Raw genomic sequence first — 26,641 nt, 5'->3', positions numbered from 1 at the left:
CTGCAAATATAAGTTAAGACAGCAATTTTATTATTATAGGACATTTCTTTACCTACACAATTTTATATAATGACACCATCTTAATTATTCTAGTTTTAATAAGAATCACTTAATCTAAGCAAATAAAAGACTTAATTTACAAGAATGCATTTTATTTTATTGACTTAAATATTTTTTTTTAAATGTTTTAATATGTTAATACTATAATGCTTATTTTATGTCATTACTAACAAAAATTGTATTCAATAATTTCAAATGTTTCCTAGCTACAACAAAATAGAGCATGTTAAACCGTTGGAAAATAAATGAGAATAGCAATGTTATACATATCAATAATAAAACAAAGGACCAAGTCGAATTGTAAGGCCAAATTAAATAGTAATTTGTACATCAATAATTATAAGTCAATTGTTCTACCTAGCTTTCTGATAAACATGTAGTGTGGATTGTTTCAAGTTTATGACCAGTAAGAAGTAGATTGTATATGATTTTATAGTTAGTATTCTAACGATGCTATTAATTTTAAAATGATTGATTCCATGTCATTTTGCTTTGAAAAGTTTATTATTTAGTACACAGAGAAATGTGAAACCTTGAGTTGTTTTTTACGTTTTGGTCGGGTTGTTGTTTCTTTGACATAATCCCTGTGTCCATAAAGTTATATTAAAACGAAATCTGTTTTTAAACAGCTGGTAGTATGTTTGTGTTTGACTGTATATTAAAATGATAACTACACATTTCCATTCGCTTTTAACACAATTGTTCATTTTCTATATATAGACCTCGAGTGTAAAAAGATAGATTGCATTATAGACTTGATTATGAATTTATGATCTGAATTTTGTCACAAATTTAGTCTAGAATAATTATTGAAACAGATAAGCAATCAATTGAATAGATGAGAACTCAGTTTATAATTGATTGTTGAGAAGATAAATACATAATGATCATGGTATTTGGAAAATGTATGTTTTATATATTTCATGTTAATCTAGATGTTTGCATTTTCTATTGTGTATTTTATTCCATACTCTTAGTATGTAATAAAGATGTCAAGAAGACGATTGCCTTTGTAGCCATTATAAATCCAATGTTCATAAAATCTGAACAATTGAATTCTCCTCAAACACTTACTTAGTTTTTTCAATGTCACCCTTTTTTTGGGCAGATGTCCCTTTCATTTTTTTGCATACAGCCTTTTTGGTTGCTTCTTTGTCAACAAGAGCCTCGGTCAAAGTGTTTAAAGATTGAACTTGATAGTCAACATCACCTGAAAATGAAGTGAAATACAGTTGTGATCTTTTCTTGCAGTTAAGCTGATAAATATATGTAATAAGACATATTAAGCACCGTTATGAAAGTTCTTACAACTTAAAAAAATGTCTTACAGATTGGCAAAGCGACATGTATATGATTCACAGTAGACATATGATTTCAAAAGATACAGTTATATACCAAGGGATCATAAACTCAAGCATGAACAATATTATGGGCACCACATAATAAGCTGGATCTGCTAACCAATATAGATAACCTGAGACCACCCTAGTTTTTTATGGGGTTTATGTTGCTCAGTTTTATTTTTTCTATATTGAATTATAATGATTGCATTTTTGACTTTCCATCATTTTTTTTAATTTTTTTGCTCAGCTTTGTCAGTTTGTTCTCCAAATTTCAGTTTGATTGTTCCTTTCGACCCATTCACCATTCCTTACCTTCTAATCAATCAATGCTTAAAAAAACACGAGATCATCAATTTATGTGTTTTAACCAGCATAAACTGTTTTCTTTGAGAATCAAGTGTATTCACTAAAGTCTTACCGTTTGTTAACATGGACTAGGCTGATGTGATCGGTGGCACTATGTTTGTTGGTTTTGGAATCAAATTGACTAGTCTTGAAAGTTCCTTTCGATTTTGTTGAGTAGTATTTGATTTCCCTATTGTCAAGTAATCACCTATCTGGTGAACTGACATTCTGTCTGGTCCCTGGACTCTGGCCGTGATTTCATCTCCCTTCACCATATAAATCATTCTTTTCTCCGTTTTGTTTGTTTTCATTGACTGTAGTCTACTTCTCACAGGTCTAATGTCTTTTTAAAATAAATTGGAAAATAATCATGAACCCTTATGATAAGATTAATGAGAAACTTAAAATTGTGTTTTTGTTAGCCTATTAAAAGAAATCAATGACTTGAATTATTTAAGGCACAATGTAAAAATAAATGATACAGGGAGCTTCTAAATGTATAAAATTACCAAGTAAATATCAAACTAGTATATGTATAGGTTGTTACTAAACAGATAAAAGCCATTCCTGAAAATGTGAAGGTACAGTCATCACACAGGACATTTAGCTTTGTTATTCATAAAAAGTAATTGGAAAGACAATAATAAAACAAGTAATGATTCATATCCAAATCCATGAAGTGCTAAATATAATGATTGTTGAGGTGAAATATAGATTGTTGGTGATCATGGTATGCAAATGATAAAAAAAATATAATGTACATACTTGCAATCCTAAACTCCTCAAAAGAAGTAATCTCATTCCAATCCGTCGTCTCACTTGTACCTGTTGAGATAAGAGTATTATTCAGGATAATTGATAAGAAACCAATCAAAACACAATTACTTTAATCATAAAATGTAATCCTAGTTATCTTCGGTAATTAATTCCTGGTGGTTGCATTGATTTTGTGTACAAAATAACTACATAATATCAATGTCTTGATCATTATGATACCATTTTTAGAAACAAAGTGACATTTTTCTACCCCAATATCTCCTAAATAAAATTAGGTTGGGGGTTGAGCCAGTCAACTCCAAAGCCTGCCCTGTGAAGAAGTATATTAAAAACTTCAATTGTTTTCTTTATATAAAGTATAACAAAAACTATTATATGCTTCATATTTAAAAATATATCATTCTAAAATAGGAAAATAATTCATTTTGGTCAATATCCCTACTTTTTTGTCACCTTTTTCAATGTTCATAAATTTAACTATGGCGCCACATCTTGCCCATTCAATTTTGATGAAATTGGCAATATCTTGTTAAGTTGACCACATGTAACCAATTCAATATTTTTGTAAAGTAATCTCAACAGGAAAATGAAATTACTTTTCAATCAAACCTAAGTAGCATTTTTACAAATATCAATAACAAGTTTTAAGTTCAAAAAGAATGATAGTTTCAGTATCATAAAACTTAATGAACTTATCCATCATGATTAAATGCATACATACCACTCTCATCTACATTTTCTGTTGACTTCTAAAAATAGAAGATAAAAATTATAATGATTGTATTAGGAAATCAATTGATTTATCAAAAATTATCTAATAATGATAAGTATAAATTGTCTACATAATCAATTGTAAAAATCCTCTTGACAAAGTAAGAAATTTTAATTGTTTTCTAAGATTTGTTTTTTAGACGACTCTGAAAGACAATGTACATTTTTTAATGGTTATTAATATATTGAAATTAATATAACAATATAACATATTCTCCCTGAACCAAGAATGTATATCTAACCTGATCTTCATCTTTTTTCTGGATCTTCGGTTGTCTAACATTATCTACTAATGAAAAGAAATAAAACCATGAACCATTCAAATGTAAATGTTGATATTTTTTTGCAATTTATATTAACATTAATTGTTTCATTTTCTGTTATAAAAGACTAAATAAAACAAATTTTATTTGCGTAAGTGTGTCCAGAGGTTACCATATTTCATATCAACATAAGGTGATCAGAGGTGACAAAATCTGAAATCTACAGAAGGTGACCAGAGGTAACCAAATCCCATGTATGAATAAGATGACCAGATGTAACCAAATCAATTATCTGCATAAGGTGACCAGAGGAAGCCAAATCCGAAATATGCAGAAGATGACCAGATAATTACAATATCTGCATAAACTTAGGTAACCAAAACTTATATTTAAATCAGGTGACCAACAGTAACAAAACCCTATTATATCTTTTAAAAGTGACCAGTAATTACCAGATACCATATCTTGGGAAGATGACCACATGTATCCAAAATTAAGAATTTTGTAAGGAAATTCTAAAAGAATATTGAATTTACTTTTCAATCAAACCTTAGTAGCCGTTTTAACAAAAAATGATAACCAGTTTTGTGTTAGAATAGAATGATAATTTCAGTATTATAAAAACTTCATGTACTTATGCATCATATATAATGATTATATATCACAAATTAAATGCGTACATACCTCTTTCATCTACATTTTCTAGTGACTTCTGAAAAAAAAGATAACAAATACAATAATCGTATAAGGAAATCAATTGATTTATCAAAAATATCTACAGAGGATAAGTATCAATTATCAACTGAACATGCTCTTGGCAACGTTTGCAAATTAAATCATTCTCTAACGTTTGTTTTATAGATGATCATGGTAGACAAAGTTCATTCTGGTAATTGTAATAAAATATTAAAAGTAATATATAATACTTTTCTATATTCTTGTTGAACCCATGATGTATATCAAACCTGTTTTTCTTCTTTTTTCCCTCTCTTTGATTTTCTAGCATGTTCTAAAATGATAAAAAAACACAACATGACCAGTTGTAGGTAAATATTGATGACAAGAAATAACCAAATTCGAATAATACATAGGGTGGCCAGAGATTTCCAATATATGCATGAAATGAACGGAGGTAAACAAATCCAATATCGTCGTAAGGTGACCAGAGGTAAGTAAACACATTCAATATCGTCGTAAGGTGACCAGAGGTAACCAAATTCTATATGTTGTTCAGATGACCAGAGGTTACCATATACCATATCTTGTAAAGTTGACAACATGTAGCCAATTTAAATTTTTATAAGGTTATCCCAAAAGAAAAATGTTTTTTTTTAATTAAACCTTAAATGCCATTTCACAAAATTCGTAACAAGTTTAAAGTTTCAATAGAATAATAGTTGCAGTATTATATAGACACAAGGCGCTTATCCATCATAAATAAGAATTATATTTAACAAATTTAATGCATACATACCTCTTTTATCTACATTTTCTAGTGACTGAAAAAGAAGATAAAATATATAATGATTACATTAGGAAATCAATTGATTTATCCAAAATAATATAATGAGGGTAAGTATACATTGACTTAATAATCAACTTTAAATGCTCTTGTCAACGTTTGCAAGTTCAAGCATTTTCTAAGATTTGTTTTTTAAAAGATCAGGATAGACAATGTTCATTCTGTTGAGATCATTAATATTTTAAATGTAATATGCAATACAATTCTATAGTCTTGCTGAACCAGTAATGCATATCAAACCTGTTCTTGTTCTTTTTTCCTTCTCTTCGATTGTCTTACATTTCCTACAAATAATAACAAAAAATAACATGACTTATGTTTTGATGACCAGAGTTAATTAAATCTGAAATCTGCATAAGGTGACCAGAGGTCCTCAAATCCAATATCTGCATAAGGTGACCAGAGGTTCCCAAATCCAATATCTGCATAGGGTGACCAAAGGTCCCCAAATCATATATCTGCATAAGGTGAACAGATATATAACAAATCAAATTTCTTCATAGAGTCACCAGAGGTCCCCAAATCGGAAATCTGCATAAGAAGACCAGAGGTCCTCAAATCCAATATCTGCATAAGGTGACCAGGAACTCTAATCCAATATCTGCATAAGGTGAACAGAGGTCCCAAAATCCAATATCTGCATGAGGTGACCAGATTTATCCAAATCCAATATCTTCTTAAAGTGACAAGAGGTCCCCAAATCCAATATTTGCATAAAGTGACCAGAGGTCCTAAAATCCAATATCTGCATAAGGTGACCAGAGGTCCCCAAATCCAATATCTGCATAAGGTGACAAGAGGTTACTAAATCTAGTATCTGCATTAGATGACCAATGGTAATCCGATTCCATATCATGTTAAGATCACTAGAGATAATCTGATACCATATATGATAAAATTGATCACTTATAGCTAATTAAATATTTTTCTAAGTTAATCCAAAGAGAAAAAGAAATTTTTCAATCAAACCTAAGTAGCGATTTTAAAGCTATCGATAACAAGTTGTAAGTTTAAATAGAAATTTAGTTTCAGTATCATATAGACGTAATGAACCTATCCATCATACTAAAAAAATAAATACACTTTCATCTTCATTTTCTGTTGACTTCTGAAAAAAGAAGTTAAATATTAAATAATCGTATAGGAAATCAACTGATTTATCCAAAGGATCTAATGAAGATACGTATAAATTGACTTCATTATCGGCTCTTGACAACGCAAGCAAATTCAATTATTTTTAAGATTTATTTCTAAATGATCATGGAAGATAATGTACATTTTTTCTGTTCAGTGTTACTTAGATAGTAAATATAATGTTATAGTATTCTATATTTTGAACCAATGATATATACAAACCTGTTCTTCTTTTTTCACCCTCTTCAAATTTCTCACATTTTCTACAAATGATAAAAAAAACTCAACATTTAAAAAAGAAATTGTGGTATTATTGCCAATGAGACAACTGTTCACAACAAACCAAATGACACAGAAATTAACAAGTATAAGTCACTGTACGGCCTTCAACAATGAGCAACGTCCATACCGCATAGTCAGTTATTAAAGGCCCGGAAATAAGAAATGTAAAATAATTCAAACGATCATACATCTAAGACTACATATGACCAATTTTTGTAAAATTTAATGACCAGTGAATAACAAAATCCGAAATCTGCAAAAGGTGTCAACTGTCAAGAGAATTCCAATAACAACAGAAAGTGACCAAAGATAACTAAATACAGTATCTGCTTCAGGTGATCAGTGTTAACACAATTCTATATCATTTTAAGGTTGCTTAGGGTACTCAAATACCATATCTGGGAAAGTTGACCATATGCAGCCAATTAAATATACCAAAAATAATTAATTTCAATCAAACCGAAAAAGCCATTTTACAGCTATCGATAACAAGTTTTAAGTTCAAAAAGAATAATAGTTGCAGCATTATATAAACATAGTGTATGTTTTCATCATATTAAAGGTTTGATACAATAAATTAAATGCATACATACCACTTTCATCTACATTTTCTGAGGACTTCTAAAAAAAAAAGATAAACATCTGATATTTGTATTAGTAAATTCAATTTTATTTATCCATAATTATCTTATGAGGATAAGTAAAAATTGACAAAATTTTCAACTGTCAATGCTCTTGGCAATGTTTGCAAGGTCAATGATTTTCAAAGATTTGTTCTTTAAAAGATCAGGATAGACAATGATCATTCTGTTGAGTGCTATTAATATTTTAAATGTAATATGCAATACAATTCTATAGCCTTGCTGAACCAGTAATGCATATTAACCTTTTCTTGTTCTTTTTTTCCTCTCTTCGATTGTCTTACGTTTCCTACAAATGATAAAAAACATAACATGACTTATGTTTTGATGACCAAAGGTAACAAAATCCAATATTTACATAGGGTGACCAGAGGTCACCAAATCCAATATTTACATAAGGTGACCAGAGGTCACCAAATCTAATATTAACATTAGGTGACCAGAAGTCACCAAATCCAGTATTTACATAAGATGAACTGAGGTCACCAAATCCAATATATGAATAAGGTGACTAGAAGTTACTCCATTCTAGCATATTAAGGCAAACAGAGGTTAACAAATCCGAACTGGTTAAGATGACCACATGTAATCAACTTAAATAATAGTTGCAGCATTATATAAATATAGTGTATGTTTCCATCATATTAAAAGTTTGATACAATGAATTAAATGCATACATACCACTCTCATCTACATTTTCTGAGGACTTCTGAAAAAAGAAGATAAGTATATGATAATTGTATTAGTAAATTCAATTTTATTTATCCAAAAGTATCTTATGAGGATCAGTTTTATTTTATTTAATTATCAACTGTCCGTGCTCTTGGCAATGTTTGAAAGATCAATGATTTTTCTTTAATTTGTTTGTAGATGATCATGAAAGATAATGATCATTGTGTAAAGTTTTATCGGTACATTAAACTTAATGTAATAATATTCTATATTCTTGTTGAATCCATAATGTATATCAAACCTGTTCTTCTTCTTTTTTGTCTTTCTTTGATTGTCTCAAATTTTCTACAAATGATATGAAAAACATCAACTAGTTGTATGCAAATGTTATTTACCAGAGATAACCAAATCTGAAAACTGCATAAGGTGACCAGAGGTAACCAAATCCAATATTAACATAAGGTGACCAGAGGTCACCAAATCCTATATTTCCATAAGATGACCAGAGGTAACCAAATCCAATATATGAATAAGGTGACTAGAAGTTACCCCATTCTAGCATATTAAGGCCAACAGAAGTTAACAAATCCCATTTCTGGCTAAGATGACCACATGATATCAACTTAAATATTTGTGTAAGGTAATCAAGAAACAAAAAAAAATGATTAGTTCAATCGAGCCTAAGTGGCCATTTTACCAGAAACGATTGATAGTTTCAAGTTCAAAAAGAATAATAGTTGCAGCATTATATAAATATAGTGTATGTTTCCATCATATTAAAAGTTTGATACAATGAATTAAATGCATACATACCACTCTCATCTACATTTTCTGAGGACTTCTGAAAAAAGAAGATAATTATATGATAATTGTATTAGTAAATTCAATTTTATTTATCCAAAAGTATCTTATGAGGATCAGTTTTGTTTTATTTAATTATCAACTGTCCGTGCTCTTGGCAATGTTTGAAAGATCAATGATTTTTCTTTAATTTGTTTGTAGATGATCATGAAAGATAATGATCATTGTGTAAAGTTTTATCGGTACATTAAACTTAATGTAATAATATTCTATATTCTTGTTGAATCCATAATGTATATCAAACCTGTTCTTCTTCTTTTTTGTCTTTCTTTGATTGTCTCAAATTTTCTACAAATGATATGAAAAACATCAACTAGTTGTATGCAAATGTTATTTACCAGAGATAACCAAATCTGAAAACTACATAAGGTGACCAGAGGTAACCAAATCCAATATTAACATAAGGTGACCAGAGGTCACCAAATCCTATATTTCCATAAGATGACCAGAGGTGACCAAATCCAATATATGAATAAGGTGACTAGAAGTTACCCCAATCTAGCATATTAAGGCCAACAGAAGTTAACAAATCCCATTTCTGGCTAAGATGACCACATGATATCAACTTAAATATTTGTGTAAGGTATTCAAGAAACAAAAAAAATGATTAGTTCAATCGAGCCTAAGTGGCCATTTTACCAGAAACGATTGCAAGTTTCAAGTTCAAAAAGAATAATAGTTGCAGCATTATATAAATATAGTGTATATTTCCATCATATTAAAAGTTTGATACAATGAATTAAATGCATACATACAACTCTCATCTACATTTTCTGAGGACTTCTGAAAAAAGAAGATAAATATATGATAATTGTATTAGTAAATTCAATTTTATTTATCCAAAAGTATCTTATGAGGATCAGTTTTATTTTATTTACTTATCAACTGTTCGTGCTCTTGGCAATGTTTGAAAGATCAATGATTTTTCTTTAATTTGTTTGTAGATGATCATGAAAGATAATGATCATTGTGTAAAGTTTTATCGGTACATTAAACTTAATGTAATAATATTCTATATTCTTGTTGAATCCATAATGTATATCAAACCTGTTCTTCTTCTTTTTTGTCTTTCTTTGATTGTCTCAAATTTTCTACAAATGATATGAAAAACATCAACTAGTTGTATGCAAATGTTATTTACCAGAGATAACCAAATCTGAAAACTACATAAGGTGACCAGAGGTAACCAAATCCAATATTAACATAAGGTGACCAGAGGTCACCAAATCCTATATTTCCATAAGATGACCAGAGGTAACCAAATCCAATATATGAATAAGGTGACTAGAAGTTACCCCATTCTAGCATATTAAGGCCAACAGAAGTTAACAAATCCCATTTCTGGCTAAGATGACCACATGATATCAACTTAAATATTTGTGTAAGGTAATCAAGAAACAAAAAAAATGATTAGTTCAATCGAGCCTAAGTGGCCATTTTACCAAAAACGATTGCAAGTTTCAAGTTAAAAAAGAATAATAGTTGCAGCATTATATAAATATAGTGTATGTTTCCATCATATTAAAAGTTTGATACAATGAATTAAATGCATACATACCACTCTCATCTACATTTTCTGAGGACTTCTGAAAAAAGAAGATAAATATATGATAATTGTATTAGTAAATTCAATTTTATTTATCCAAAAGTATCTTATGAGGATCAGTTTTATTTTATTGAATTATCAACTGTCCGTGCTCTTGGCAATGTTTGAAAGATCAATGATTTTTCTTAAATTTGTTTGTAGATGATCATGAAAGATAATGATCATTGTGTAAAGTTTTATCGGTACATTAAACTTAATGTAATAATATTCTATATTCTTGTTGAATTCATAATGTATATCAAACCTGTTCTTCTTCTTTTTTGTCTTTCTTTGATTGTCTCAAATTTTCTTCAAATGATATGAAAAACATCAACTAGTTGTATGCAAATGTTATTTACCAGAGATAACCAAATCTGAAAACTGTATAAGGTGACCAGAGGTAACCAAATCCAATATTAACATAAGGCGACCAGAGGTCACCAAATCCAATATTTCCATAAGATGACCAGAGGTGACCAAATCCAATATATGAATAAGGTGACTAGAAGTTACCCCATTCTAGCATATTAAGGCCAACAGAAGTTAACAAATCCCATTTCCGGCTAAGATGACCACATGATATCAACTTAAATATTTGTGTAAGGTAATCAAGAAACAAAAAAAATGATTAGTTCAATCGAGCCTAAGTGGCCATTTTACCAGAAACGATTGCAAGTTTCAAGTTCAAAAAGAATAATAGTTGCAGCATTATATAAATATAGTGTATGTTTTCATCATATTAAAGGTTTGATACAATAAATTAAATGCATACATACCACTCTGATCTACATTTTCTGAGGACTTCTGAAAAAAGAAGATAAACATATGATAATTTTATTAGTAAATTCAATTTTATTTATCCAAAAGTGTCTTATGAGGATCAGTTTTATTTTATTTAATTATCAACTGTCAGTGTTCTTGGCAATGTTTTAAAGATCAATGATTTTTCTTAAATTTGTTTGTAGATGAGCATGAAAGATAATGATCATTGTGTAAAGTTTTATCAATATATTAAACTTAATGTAATAATATTCTATATTCTTGTTGAATCCATAATGTATATCAAACCTGTTCTTCTTCTTTTTTGTCTTTCTTTGATTGTCTCAAATTTTCTACAAATGATATGAAAAACATCAACTAGTTGTATGCAAATGTTATTTACCAGAGATAACCAAATCTGAAAACTACACAAGGTGACCAGAGGTCACCAAATCCAATATTAACATAAGGTGACCAGAGGTAACCAAATCCAATATATGAATAAGGTGACTAGAAGTTACCCCATTCTAGCATATTAAGGCCAACAGAAGTTAACAAATCCCATTTCTGGCTAAGATGACCACATGATATCAACTTAAATATTTGTCTAAGGTAATCAAGAAACAAAAAAAATGATTAGTTCAATCGAGCCTAAGTGGCCATTTTACCAGAAACGATTGCAAGTTGTAAGTTCAAAAAGAATAATAGTTGCAGCATTATATAAACATAGTGTATGTTTCCATCATATTAAAAGTTTGATACAATAAATTAAATGCATACATACCACTCTGATCTACATTTTCTGAGGACTCCTGAAAAAAGAAGATAAGCATATGATAATTGTATTAGTAAATTCAATTTTATTTATCCAAAAATATCTAATGAGGATCAGTATTATTTTTATTTAATTATCAACTGTCAGTGTTTTTGGCAATGTTTGAAAGATCAATGATTTTTCTTTAATTTGTTTGTAGATGATCATGAAATATAATGATCAATGTGTAAAGTTTATCCGTATATTAAACTTAATGTAATAATATTCTATATTCTTGTTGAATCCATAATGTATATCAAACCTGTTCTTCTTCTTTTTTGTCTTTCTTTGATTGTCTAAAACTTTCTACAAATGAAATGAAAAACATCAACTAGTTGTATGTAAATGTTAATTACCAGAGATAACCAAATCTAAAATATGCATATGGTGACCAGAGGTAACCGAATCCAATATTAACATAAGGTGACCAGAGGTCACCAAATCTGAAATCTGCATTAGGTGACCAGAGGTAACCAAATCCAGTATTTCCATAAGGTGACCAGAGATAACCAAATCTAATATATGAATAAGGTGACCAGAGGTAACCAAACCCGTTATTAACATAAGGTGACCAGAGGTCACCAAATCCAATATATGAATAAGGTGACCAGAAGTAACCCCGTTGTAGTAAGGCAAACAGAGGTTAACAGATCTAATTTCTGGTAAAAATGACCACATGTAATCAAAATTAAATATTTGTGTAAGGTAATCAAGAAACAAAAAATTATTTGTTCAACTAAGCCTAAGTGGCCATTACCAGAAACGATTGCAAGTTTTAAGTTCAAAAAGAATATTAGTTGCAGCATTATATGAACTTTGTGTACATATCTATCATATTAAAGGTTTAATTCAATAAATTAAATGCATACAAACCACTCTCAAGGTGACCACAAGTATTCAGATGCAATATCGCGGTAAGGTGAGCAGAGGTAACAAAACCTAATATTTACATTATGTGACAAGAGCTAGCAAATCCAATAAATACATATGGTGACCAGAGGTAACCAAATCCAATATCAGCATAGGTGACTAGATGAACGTATTCGAATATTTACATAAGTTGACCTGAAGTAACCAAATCCGTTATCTTCATTAGGTGACAAGAGGTTACCAAATCAATTATCTGCATAAGGTACACAGTGGTAACCAAATCCTATATATGCGTAAGATGACCAGATGTAACCAAATCCTATATGCGGAAGGTGACCAGTGGTAACAATTCAAATATTTGCAGAAGGTAACCAGAGTTAACCGAATACTATTTTAGCATAAGTTGACCAGATGTAACAAAAGCCGCTATTTGCATAAACTAACAGAGGTAATCAAATCCAATAATTGCATAGGTTGACCAGAGGTAATACAATACTTTTTTGCATAAGATAACCAGAGGTAACCAAATTCAATATTTGCATTAGTTGATCAGAGTTAACAAAATCTGAAATCTGCATAAGGTATTATCCATCATATTAATTGATTTAATCAACAAATTAAATGCATACATACCATTCTCATCTAAAATTTGTATGGACTTCTGAAAAAAGAAGATAAAAATATAATAATTGTATAAGGAAATCAATTGATTTATTCAGAAGTATCAAGTGAGAACAAGCATAAATTGACCCGATTTTTAATTGTGAATGTTCTTGACAATTTTTGCAAGTTCGTTCATTTTTTTTAGATGATCAGGAAGAAAATTCGATGGTAAAGTGTTTTCAATGAATAAACATTTAAAATGTTATGCAACAATCATCTGTAGTCTTGATGAACCAATTATAGATATCAAACCTGTTGTTGTTCTTTTTTTCCTCTCTTTGAATGTCTAACTTTTTCTAAAAAAAAGAATAAACAAAATCCATGAAGAGAAACTAAAGGTTAATATTTTTAAAGTCAGTACAATTCAGAGTAAAAATATATACTCAAATTATTAAATTGCAATATAAAAAAAGGGTAACCTCTCTGTCAAGTATAGATTACCTTGAACAACACGAACCATTTAGTGCTTTTAAATAAGTGTGGGTGAAACATAAAAAAATTAATAGCTTAACGTGAACTTACTTCTAGCGAAAACTGTGTGAATCATATATATTCATAGGAATTAATTCAGAAGCATGCTTTATTATTTTTTCTGCATGCATTTATGTTTATCTATCATTGATTATAATGTAATGTAAAATTGATACAGGATAGAAATGAAGTTGTGATAAAGATACATGACTTCACAGCAGAGATAATAAATAAGGAAATTGTAATTATTGTGTCAAGCAGAACATTAAGTGAGAACTATAATATGTAAAAGTAGTGGCATATTGACTACACATTGATTATATTTGAAGCGTACAGATTTAGGATAAAGCACACCAAACTAAAAGTTCACAGTATTTTATACATTACCATACATCTGTATATAAGAAACAAAAAAATAAATAAAATCCAACAGCTTATACAATGCAAACAAGAAACTGACAAGTTATATAACAAAATCATTTGAAAAGACAATATTTAAAGAAGACTTAAAAAGTAGTGTGCACTAAGCAAACGGTACCTATGCCAGCGTCATTCTGTATTAATCAACTAAGTCATGAGGGGGAACATTAAACGTCTGCCTTTACCATGTGAGTCTGAATGTGAGAACAACAAATCTTTGGATTTCAAAGATATCTTAGAATAAGTTCATTTAGTGCAATCTATAAAAAATGTAAGAAATATCAACATGAATATATCTACAAAAATTAATAAGTCGACTTCTGTTATGAAATTAAACGCAACTTATAGAATTATTGAACAAATGGAAGAACAATGATCATTCTACAATTTTGTTATATCGCATTTTGTCCTTGCAAATTAAATTCTATTTCATTGTATTACTTTAAAAAAAAATAGAAATGGTAGAATTTTCTATTGCACTCACCAGGTGGAAAAATTGAGCACAGACTGCATAGTCCTGGAGTCATACACTTTTTGTGGAAATTCCTTTTACAGCATGAACATGCTCTCTGCAATATTTAATAGACATGTTCAAATTCTATGAATTAATGTAGTTATTGCGAAAAATGTTAATATTAGTGAAAGTTCATCAAATTGATATAAAAAAAACCATTTATATTCTAACCTACAATATCACAAGGTTCTGTTAAAAAATTATCAATTTTAACCATAAAACGTATTTAAATAAGCAATAAAAATAATAAAGCACCCTGTTAAGTTGAACATCAACGATCTATAAATGTATATTTACCATGTTAGTTGGTTCTTTAGCACACAAGAAGCATGTCATAACAGCACCTTTTGTTTCTATAGTAAAATAGAAATAGATGTTAACATGAATTAGGAACAACATTCTTCTGCTCCAAATCACAAATTGCAGCAGCTGATAATAAGTCATAAAATTGAAAATGTTTACACTTGGTTGATGTTATTTTTTACGTTCCTTCCCGTAGATGGTAATTATGATGGTGATGCTCATTGATGACAGCGGCAGTTTATATGAAGAAGACAATCGCATAAATATATCGGCTAACTTAATTAGACCTACAAAAACTAGTTGATTTTTAAACATCTACTTTCCATGTTTATATTTCCATTAATAAGATCGTAATATTTGACAACAACACATTATCATACATATATAAGACATAGAATATCATAAAAATAAGTACAGTTTGAGCTGTAGAAAAAAGAGAGAAATTATTACAGAAAACAACCGGAATTATTAAGCTATTATTTCCAAACTACATTTTTAAGTATAACATATCAATAATGAATAATACATTAAAGAAACATAAATACATCATTTATAGCGTAAAGAAATTTGGTCAGAAACAATAGATAAAATTAAAAACAAATCATCAATGAATTGAGATAAACATCAAAGAAAAGGATTTCAAACACATTATTGAACATGTTAAAATTCATATTCCCTTTTTATTAGATTCACTTATTGTCTAGCAAGAAGATATTAAGTATTTACATAACATACGGTACTATTAGTAAATGCTTTTATTCTATTGATTACTTACGCACAGCTTGAACAATTTCACTGCTAATTGTGAATCTTTCAGCTTGGACGTTTAATTCCAAAGATGTATCTGTCTTACTTAGGTATCGGTCGAGGAACTAAAAAAATAATTCTTAAATGTACACATTGTTTTGTAAATTTTCTATGGCCTGTTCAAATCTGAATGTTTAAATTACTGAAATGATTCATGTAGGCCTAATAATGATATAAAAATGTTTTTTTTACAAAAGGTAAATTAAAAGTACCACATATTTATTTGTTTTTCTTTCCATTACATTTAAAGTAATTTATGCAAATCATAGATTTGGTTAAATTTCACACAACCTTTGTGCTTTGCGGATTTTACTGAAATAGTTTACATGATATATATTCCAAGTTATTGTTTACACATATTTAAATAAACAGGTTTGGGAAACAAGTTGTTTACAACTTACAACAATATTTTGTTCATCTTGTTTGTACGATTCTGCCTTTTTTTCAAAATCAACAAGGGTGTCTTTTACGTGCAAAATTGTGATCTTTATTAGTATATATATACCATTGATTTAAGATTCAAGCTTCAATTGAACTTTCATTTATTAACTCTCAATTCATACATGCAAAGCCCAATGTTTTATGTACCTTCAAACAATAAACACCACATGAGCTAAAATCATTTTGCAGAGGATACCCAACTGCTGTACAGATTGTCCATGTACCAAGATCTCTGCTTTTAGTGAAATAGCTACATAATATAATATGAAAAGAAAAATGTGTTACTTAAAATTGATATATATTAAAAAGTCAAGCTGGCTATAGCCATAATGCCAGCCATTGCCTTACCCCGGACTGTATCATAGAACTTACATGTCTAGCTAGATGTATGATACTTAAGGAGATATTGCACATTCCATAGAAAACCGTTCATTTGACCAACCTTTCTAATGTAGGAAAAAAAATAATTGCAGCTGTTTTAAAGTTGATATCAACAACGTTTGGAAAAAAATAACTGGTCTTCAGTTCTTACTGCTATATTCAATTTACAAAGCTGTGCAATCAATAATACAATTATAGTTCAATTCCAGTATCAGCCAGAAGTAATTTTCATTTTAGATTAACAAATTATATTTCTCTAGATTTGTCCTTATAACTTGTGACTCACTTCTGAAAATTTCAGAATAATAAACTTTTTTTTAAGTATATATATCAAACACAGAAATAAAAATTTACTTTGAAACAAATCACATGCATTAAAGCAATAAACGACTGTCATGTAACTACAGTTTCAATCTTACTTGAAATTCTTTTCATATGTTCTCAATTTCTTTGATATTTTGAGCGGGTCCATAATTGTCACAATATGGTGTTGGACATCCATAACCTGAAACAAAAATTATTCTCTCTTTTTAATTTCACATACTTAAATCTGTTTACATTAACATTTATAAACAAATAAATATTTTGCTTAATTACTGGTTGTTGCTCAATGTTCAGAAGCAAATATTTGATAATATTCTATACGAAGAAGCCAATATTTTATATCTGATATTTCTTTTCTAACTATCATTTCCATGCAGTATAAATGCTTTCATATAAATGAGTGCAAAATCAGTTGGAAAAATGTATGAGAAAATATATATATTAAGTCAAGTAAGTTGAATTAAGTTATAGAAGAACAACTAACATGACTAAAAACTCAACGAAATGTCTGAAATGCTGTTCTTGCAACTCATTTTTCTATTAACTTATAACCTCATGGAAAAATGCCTGAATAGTGTAATTAATAACATTAATTGAGCAAATAAACCTACCACAGCAACCCAATGACACTTCCCGTCATTAATGCACCCAATGACAGTGTCATACTGTTGTATATCGTCCTAAAAAAGTATTGTAAAATGTTATTATTAACTTGCAAACTGATAAAAAAAAGACCGATGAAACATTAAATACATTTTATAAACAGCAATATAATACCATACACAATACAATATTTAGCATATTGTTTTATTATTTATCATTTGATAATTTACATATATCATCAATATGTTAGAATGTCTTATTATTTTGTTAAAACGTGAAAGGCGAATTGGTAATATCCAGCTTTTAGCTGTAAAAAGAGTAATCTATGTGTAAATCAAAAGCACTTATATAAAAAGAGTTTATAACAGATGATTATATAGTATTATACCTTTTTAAACCAAGTTACGCTTTTCCTCCCTTCAAAAATTGAGGTCAGAATCAGACAATCTGCACGGGACACTTTCTGGAAAACGGAAATATGTATAAAACAAATTGTGTGACAAGAACATTGGATTTATTTAACTGTTTCTATTACATCGGAACGTGAAATAATATAAGGTTTTTCTTGCCTGGTTCAATACTTCTTCAAAGTCAGTATGAAATTACCCATCAAAAATACGAGGAATAAAAGTAAATTCATTTTTCTCATAGTTAATGAGTTGTGCATATATTTCCTTAACGACAATTCCAAATGGGATATAACTCTTATAAGGAATATCCAGATAGCTTCGGTTAAATAATATATGACATCATAAGGGTGTAACGAGTAATTGAGTAAACTAATAAAATATCGCAGTAGATGTATCTACACGCAAAATCGAGATTGGGGAGGTAACTCTATTAATGAGAGTAAAAAGTCTTCGTTAGGGCAATGGCGAAAGCTCATAAGCTGTACGATATCATATAAAACAAAGTCAAAGCTACATCTGTTAAAAATAATAGCTCAACTTAAAAAAGGCGAACAAAATATAAATAATAATATCAAAATAATGATAATAATTATAATCCTTAAGTAAAGCTAAAAGTCTTTCAACCGAAAGGTAGAAAGACCTTAAATTATATAAAAGGGAAAAAATAAAAGATGATTTAGTGGAACAAATATTTCATTCTCTGCAAAAAGGGTGGTGGGTGCGAAAGTAACTTTTACAATACACAGTTTACTTTGGTGAAATTGGAAATGAATAAAAAATGCATAAAACAAGTTTAGAATGATAATTCAGATACCCTTAATGGAGGAATGGATCATGTAGAAAAAGCGAAATTAAATGAATTGATCCTGGAAGTTACAAAAAAATAAGCATGCTTTAAAGTAGCCGATGAAAAAATCAGTCAACTCTAAAATAAATGCACTGAAATATGATAAAACGGTTATTAAATAAATACTTTTAATTCGTTTACCTGTACACACTGATCCGTCCGTTTTTGCAGTACACTACAATAAAGATTAATTATCTGAAGAAAAAAAAGAAAATGATAAGGTCAGATCTTTTCAATCAGTATGATACAAAGGAAACCATCAACAAAACTAAATATCACAAAGGTGAAGACATACAAGTTTGATCAAGATAACACATAACATAAAGTACCATGATTGTGTTATCAGTTTAAGACAGATTATTTAAAAAAATCCTTGTACATTTTATAGAACTAAATAAAATCAAAAGACCTCCAAAAACCTGAATGACTTACCTGCATTTTTTTTGTTGTTAAATCTTTCATCAATGATTATTTCTGCTTTTCAATGGAAATAAAGTAGTGCTTACATTGTCAAATTGGTATTTAATTTTTTTTGGTATCTGTCATATTTTCTTCAATGGCAAAACAATGCATTTTAAACCAATATGCTATTAAGCCATAGTGACTATATTTCTTGGCATAAAAGAAAACACAATTACTTACAGGCCAGTAACTCTTTAAGGGGTCACAAAAATTAGCAATTTAGTGGCATCAACCAAACAATGGGTAGTTTTATTTGTCTGAAAATGCTTTACCTAATGAACCTTTTCACCAATGTCAGATTTAATTTTATTCTAGATACCCTAAGGATGATTAAGCTTACGTTTGGTTGGAATTGGTTCAGTAGTTTCAGAGGAGAGTTCAAGATCTTTGAAAACGTTTAACCTTTATTACATAAATTAAACCATTAGTACTGTTACCTGATCATTCAACTCCTCCTCAATTTTTAAGCTCATTAAATCCGATACGTAAAGAACATTCCCATACACCGTACCAAACTTTTCGTCAGCATTTCCTTTCCATGAATCCCATATAGTTTCCAAAAATGCTTTAAATAAATAATCATTTTTAACAATCAAAGTAATACAAATAATAATACCTGAAACAAATGACATCAATTAAGTTTCTTTTAAATTTTGGAATTCTACGAAAACAGAAGTGCAATCTTGTTTAGCACAGAAGATCACAATATTTGGGTAGGGTGACCAGAAGTAGCCGCAGTCAATATTATATAAACAATAGGTGCCATATTATTTAAGTCTATAACCGTTTAAATTGCAAAGAGGTAATAAAGGTTTACAAGTTACAGAATGACATGAGGTAATTAATATCAACATATGTGTAGGGTTAGCAGAGTAAGTCAGAAACTATGTAGGGTGACCAGAGGTCAACCAAAGTCACTATCAGTGAAGGGCGACAAGATGTAACCAGTCAATATATTTGTAAGGTAAGCGAATGTTAACTAAGACAATATGCGTAGGGTGACCAGATTTAATCAAAGAATATATATCTGTTTAAATGTCGCAGAGCTAGCCAAAGTTCATAACTTTGTCACCTGACTAAAGTTAACTAAAATCAATATATGTGTAAGATGACCACAGGTTACAAAAGTCAATTACTATGTAAGGTGACCAAATGTAGAGAAAGTCAATAAATGGGAAGGGGTGACCAGAGGGCACCAGTCCATAAATCTGTAGGGGACAAATGTAACCCAAATCTGTATATGTGTGAACTGCCTACAAGTTAACAAGTTTGATAATTGTGCGGGGGTAACTCAGGTCAATAACTTAGTAGGAAAAGAGGTTATAAAGTCATTTTATGTGAAGGGTGACCAGAGGCAACCTAAGTCAATATATGAGTAGGGTGACCAGAGATAACCGAAGTTAATATCTGTGTTAGGTGACCAGAGGTAACCAAAGTTAATATATGTGAAAGGTGACCAGAGGGCACCAGTCAATAAATCTCTATGGCGACCAGATGTAATCTTTATTCAAAATCTATATCTATGTAAACTGCCGACAGCAAACGAAAGACAATATCTGTCACGTGTATGGCGTTAGGAAGTAACCAGTTTCAATATATATGAAGGGTGACCAAAGGTAACCATTGTTTAATCTGGAAGATATGATGTTAGTATGCACACAATTACTGCACAGAGTTTGGTAATTTTAATTTTCCAACGAAAGAAAGAGGTAGGGCCAATATGCCGAGGATTTTTTTTCACAGAAGGGCCAATTTCAAAAAGTGCCGACAGAATAAAATTTACTATAAAAACAAAAAATAAAAATGCTTTTTGATCAATATCTCGATTTACATATAGTATGATATGTGTGATCAATAGTTAATTTAACCCTAAAAAATTATGAAAATCCAATATCCGGATTTTCGGGTGTTTTTATGTGGAAAAAACAGGGAATCCCCCAAGAAGGACATTTCAAACCAAAAAAAAGTTATGCTTTTTATGACTGTTGTTATTCATACTACTTTTTACTTCAAAAATGAAATTGGTTTAGTGTGTCCTTATTACATAAAAAACAACTTTTTAAAGAAAAAATTGTAACATCGATAAATTGTACCGATATACCTTCTAAATAAGAGTCATAATGATCAGAATCGCCGTAGCTCCACCATTAGAGCACAGAACTACTAATAAATGATGAATTTGAAGAAAGGGTTCGAACCTCGCTCAGAACTTTTGCATTTTTTTGTGTTGTTATATTAAATTTTAAAGTTTCTATCATATTTTTTCGGATGTTTGCTTGACTCATAGAGTCATTCTGGTTCATTTTGACTATTCAGTTAGTTTACTAGTATATAATTTTACGTGTATCAAAGAAAAATAATGTATCGCTTATTGTGTGCAATCCTATGACTGTCCATACTCTTGAATTACTTTCTATTCATGTGTTTACATTATTACGTATATCCAAGGGACAACTGCCGTCAAATTGATGTAGGTGCCTGTACATAACCAATAACACGAGAATTAATTCTATAGAAATTAAGCCTACATGTTGCGGGTGTAATATACACATAACTTAAAATAAGGCCATTGTATACAAGTTTCATAACAACAAAAAACAATTCGTTGAAACCTTTTTTGAACATGGTATTATATGTAACAAATGCAGTCAACAACAATTTTGTCGCCAAATCACAAACTGTAAAGATACTAGTACTGAAATTTTTACCACCTTCTATACACGGGTACCTAACTCATCAGAAAAATAAAACAACATAACAGAACAAATCAATTACACTACAAATCGCGATTGTAGGTAAAACATCAAGAAGCTGTTGCATCTGTATCACAACGAAGGGCCGATTTGTTAAAATTACAGAAAAGGCAATAAAACATGAAGTAGTAACACAGGGTGATCTATGACCAACTGATGTAAGATGTTCTCCGGTTTTAATTTTATATACATGTACATGTATTTTCTTGTCTTATCTTATAGACGATAAAACCTTAAAAGACCAGGACAAATACAGATATACATATTCAGAATGAGAAAATCACGATTTGAATTAGTTCGATATTATTTGGCTCCTTGACAATTTAAATGGTATGGCACCTCGCATAAAGGATGTTAATAATAAAATAAAATCAATATTAAAAAACAATAGTCTTGGCCTTGTTTTTGTAGGAATACCTGTTCAAGGTATGAAAATAAATAATGTGACGTATTTTCTTGTACTATAATTAGCATCTATCGGGCTATTTAAAACATTATTTACCTATCTTATCGAATGAAACAAATCTCCGGCAAATTGGCCCTCCCTCTTTATTTTTTTGGATTCCTAGCAGTTTTATGTTATGGTTTACGTCTACTTTGAAATTTAATTGTAATTTTATTTATTTCATATCGGTTCAGAATAAGATTCTCTTATTGGATAAAAAGGGGTAATATGACATTCATTATTTTTCAGTAATAAATTCCATCCTTCATTAACAGAACAAAACGGACCAGAAAACTGGTCGTTAACGAACTTTTACATGAAAATGACAGGTGGGCGTGGTTTCCGTCTGATAATGACCGTTGAGGCGTGGTTTCTCTGTAAATGACCGTTGGGGCGTGGTTTCTCTGTTAATGACCAATGGGGCGTGGTTTCTCTGTTTAGAGAGATTTATCCATTTTTAAAACATGTTCCTTTCTTTAATATTATATTTAATTTGTTGAATTGTTTATTATTTGTTTTTGTTAATAATAAAATTAAAGAGAACTTGATTAAGTATTTATATACTGAAAAATTGCACTAAAATGAATGGGAGTATTCCTACAACTGGTCTTCACTCTCTGCCATACAAATCGTACGTCAACTACTCGAGTTCGCTTTAGGCATTTTGAATTAATGAAAATTTTCAAAACATAGTTCCTCAATGAAATAAACATAATAGTTCTTCAAAAAAAACTGGTCATTATCGTGATACATGGACTGCCCGTAGGACAGTAATATTGACTATGACAGCGATAATGACCTCGCCTTCGCGTCATTATCGCTACCTTAGTCAATACCACTGTCCTGTGAGCGGTCCAACTATTATATAAATATTAAATCCTGAATTAAAAGGATTAAGTCGATTAGAATGTGACCTTACTCTTAATACTGTTCAATGGCATTTTAATATAATTACACCAACTATATATAGCTAACAACATTACAAATGTCTACATTCATAAATACATATAAATATGTTACTGGTTGAGTTGACAAATAAAACTGTAAGATCAGCATAACATCAGAAGAAACCTTCTCAAGCTCAAGAGATAAATCATTGAAAAATATTATTAAAAGTAAATGTCATAATATGGAACCTTCTGGTACTCTTGATCAAACCTCTAAAGTAGGTAAATCCCTAACTTTGTATTGTGTAACTTTTGTCTTCCGTTTGTAAGGTGGCACTAGATCAATAGCATTTCCTTTCTTCTTGAAGATAAATATAGAATTGATTTAAAAATTTACCTTTACTTCTTTCTTTTATGACAGCTAACATTATCCTTAAAAAATATTAAAATACAGTTCATCCATTGCTTAAGTTATCTTAACATTATCAATATCATCAACTACATGTATAAGATTAGGCCGTGTTCACATTGACTTAAACTCGGTGTTGTGTTAGTGTAACTCACACATTAACTAAACATAATTGCGTTCCCATTGATAAAACTTAATGTTTACATGAAGATTTAATCAAGACTCATCTATCATCTTTGCCGAACACATAGTTCATTTGAAAAGGTCTTCCTGAATCGATCAGACGTACACACTGACAGAAATATTTGCCACTGGTCTTTATACTCAAACAGCGATTCACTTATAAATGCATTACTGAAAAAGGGGGAGGTTAATTGTTTGTTTGTGTAGTATCTGAGACTCGTTAAAATACTATTAGAAATAATAAAAAAAACATTCTCCCCTCCCTTTGACAAATACTCCTTGGATAAAAAAAAATAGCACTTGAAACAAACAGAAAAGATAGAAATGTAGTGATCCTTAACATAGCAATTCTTTTTCTTCGTCTGTAAGCACGCTAATGGCAATCCTACGTTTTTAATGCGTAATCGAGACATCTTTAAACTACTGCAAATCATCCAAAATGACTTTCTTAAAGGAGCAACCACTTTACTTCAAAAAAAAGGGAGAGGGGTTCTGAGTTCTCGCGCGAAAGTTTATAATTAGTTTTTTTTCGATGGTACCAATTTATATAATATTTAACATGTTTAACACTATAATGTATGGGAAAACGTTTGATTCAGAATATTTGTTCATTCTATAATTGTCTGAATGTCTCAATTTTTTTTTTTAATCTAATTGTGGAAAAATCCACCCCCCCCCCCCCCTTTTTTAAAGTCAAGTGGTCGTTTATTAACTGTAGAAAAGTTGTTCGAAAATTTGAATTCGGTTCTACGTAATGAACATTTAAATGACATATAGTTTACGAGTGTGAACAAATCTTATGTACATGTAACTAAACAAGGTGTATAGATGTGAACAAATTTAATGTGAAACTAGCGTACATTACATTAAACCAAATGTAAACATGTTTACTGTACACGACGTTTGGTGTGAACACGGCCTTAGTGAATTATTTATTTTGTGAATTTTTTTTATATCTACTTCTACTTAGAGTCTTAGGGTGAATATATCCTTTTAGTCTGTGATTCGAACATTTAAAAAAAACGTGTCATCACAAATGACAAATCATGCAAAATGGATGAAACAATTATTTTGCTTCGAATGACTTAATTAAACTTAATATGCTTAAGTTTGTGTTATTCATTGTATTCAATTGCTCGGTATGTTAATTTTACTTACAGATAATACAGACGGTGACAGGCTCTATGGTGTATTGCTAAATAGAAAGATGAATTGTCTATTTTAAGCTTTCTATTTTTAGACATGTGTTAGAACTACAATATTACTACACACAAGAGCACTATTTATAGGGTGACCAGTGGGCACCGTTCAGCGTAACTATTATCCTTGTGCCATTAAATGACTTTTTTTTTATTTCAAAATCTTCAGTAGAAAGGTAATACGGGGCACCGAACGGGACTCTTGTGGTTTTGTACTCGAAATTCAATTTTGTACGGACAAAAGTGAGTTTTGTTCAATAAAAATGAGTTCAGTTTAACAAAATTTGTAGCATACTACAAATTAATGTAAATTTTGTCATACAAAATTATCTTTCAGTGGACAAAAAATAATTTTGTCATGACAAAATTCATTTTTGTATCACAGGCTTTACTTTTGTTACCTAATTTGAAAACTGGGCGACAAAAGTCAATTTTGTATGCAAATTAGTTTAGTTTGGATTCTGTGAACTAATTTGCATACAAAAATGAGATTTTGTCACAAAATTCAATATTGTGTTTATTTTTGTGTAGAAAAAATTGAGTTTTGTTAAACAGAAGTGAAAATTTAACAAAATTCAATTTTGTGTAGAAAAAATTAAGTTTTGTTAAACAGAAGTGAAAATTTAACAAAAGTCAATTTTGTGTCACAAAAGTGATTTTTGTCACGTCACAAAAGTCAATTTTGTGTGACAAAATTCAATTTTGTAACGTCACAATTTTATGTCACAAAAGTCAATTTTGTCATGTCACAAAAGTCAATTTTGTCATGTCACAAAAGTCAATTTTGTGTCAGAATGGTCAAATTTGTGTCACAAAAGTCAATTTTGTCACTTTACAAAAGTCAATTTTGTGTCACAAAATTCATTTTTTTTTTCACAAAAGTCAATTTTGTGTCGCAAAAGTCATTTTTTTTTCACGTCACAAAAGTGATTTTTGTCACGTCACAAAAGTCAATTTTGTGTGACAAAATTCAATTTTGTTACGTCACAATTTTATGTCACAAAAGTCAATTTTGTCATGTCACAAAAGTCAATTTTGTGTCACAAAAGTCAATTTTGTGTCACAAAAGTGATTTTTGTCACGTCACAAAAGTCAATTTTGTGTGACAAAATTCAATTTTGTAACGTCACAATTTTATGTCACAAAAGTCAATTTTGTCATGTCACAAAAGTCAATTTTGTCATGTCACAAAAGTCAATTTTGTGTCAGAATGGTCAAATTTGTGTCACAAAAGTCAATTTTGTCACTTTACAAAAGTCAATTTTGTGTCACAAAATTCATTTTTTTTTTCACAAAAGTCAATTTTGTGTCGCAAAAGTCATTTTTTTTCACGTCACAAAAGTGATTTTTGTCACGTCACAAAAGTCAATTTTGTGTGACAAAATTCAATTTTGTTACGTCACAATTTTATGTCACAAAA

At 29.7% G+C, this 26,641-nt stretch overlaps 2 protein-coding genes and 1 long non-coding RNA gene across 3 annotated transcripts; all 3 read right to left on the bottom strand.

The window, feature by feature from the left end:
* Window positions 1-1,830: 1,830 nt before the first annotated feature.
* LOC127711200 (cilia- and flagella-associated protein 251-like) lies at window positions 1,831-14,227 on the bottom strand. The gene is made up of 19 exons (XM_052217174.1): window positions 14,221-14,227; window positions 13,615-13,658; window positions 13,333-13,360; window positions 12,092-12,135; window positions 11,800-11,827; window positions 11,325-11,368; window positions 11,033-11,060; window positions 10,522-10,565; window positions 10,230-10,257; window positions 8,916-8,959; window positions 8,624-8,651; window positions 8,112-8,155; window positions 7,820-7,847; window positions 7,384-7,427; window positions 7,091-7,118; window positions 6,438-6,478; window positions 3,247-3,274; window positions 2,514-2,573; window positions 1,831-2,091 (listed from the first exon to the last, which is right to left on the bottom strand). The coding sequence occupies exons 1-19, from the start codon at window positions 14,225-14,227 to the stop codon at window positions 1,838-1,840; spliced, it is 894 nt and encodes a 297-aa protein (XP_052073134.1). The 3' UTR covers window positions 1,831-1,837.
* Window positions 14,228-14,724: 497 nt separating this feature from the next.
* LOC127712192 (uncharacterized) lies at window positions 14,725-15,866 on the bottom strand. Its single transcript, XR_007986984.1, has 3 exons — window positions 15,846-15,866; window positions 15,065-15,120; window positions 14,725-14,822 (listed from the first exon to the last, which is right to left on the bottom strand). It is a non-coding gene; the product is annotated as an uncharacterized LOC127712192 (long non-coding RNA).
* A 1,248-nt stretch (window positions 15,867-17,114) lies between these two features.
* LOC127712013 (uncharacterized) lies at window positions 17,115-25,347 on the bottom strand. Its single transcript, XM_052218170.1, has 7 exons — window positions 25,181-25,347; window positions 23,828-23,862; window positions 19,783-19,910; window positions 19,025-19,078; window positions 18,015-18,089; window positions 17,635-17,703; window positions 17,115-17,204 (listed from the first exon to the last, which is right to left on the bottom strand). The coding sequence occupies exons 1-7, from the start codon at window positions 25,264-25,266 to the stop codon at window positions 17,115-17,117; spliced, it is 537 nt and encodes a 178-aa protein (XP_052074130.1). The 5' UTR covers window positions 25,267-25,347.
* Between the last annotated feature and the right edge of the window lie 1,294 nt (window positions 25,348-26,641).

Source organism: Mytilus californianus, unplaced genomic scaffold (genome assembly GCF_021869535.1).
Source record: "Mytilus californianus isolate M0D057914Y unplaced genomic scaffold, xbMytCali1.0.p SCAF_8, whole genome shotgun sequence".
NCBI lineage: Eukaryota > Metazoa > Mollusca > Bivalvia > Mytilida > Mytilidae > Mytilus > Mytilus californianus.
Note: the sequence above shows the minus strand (reverse complement) of the source record. Positions and strands in the feature narration are given on the sequence as shown.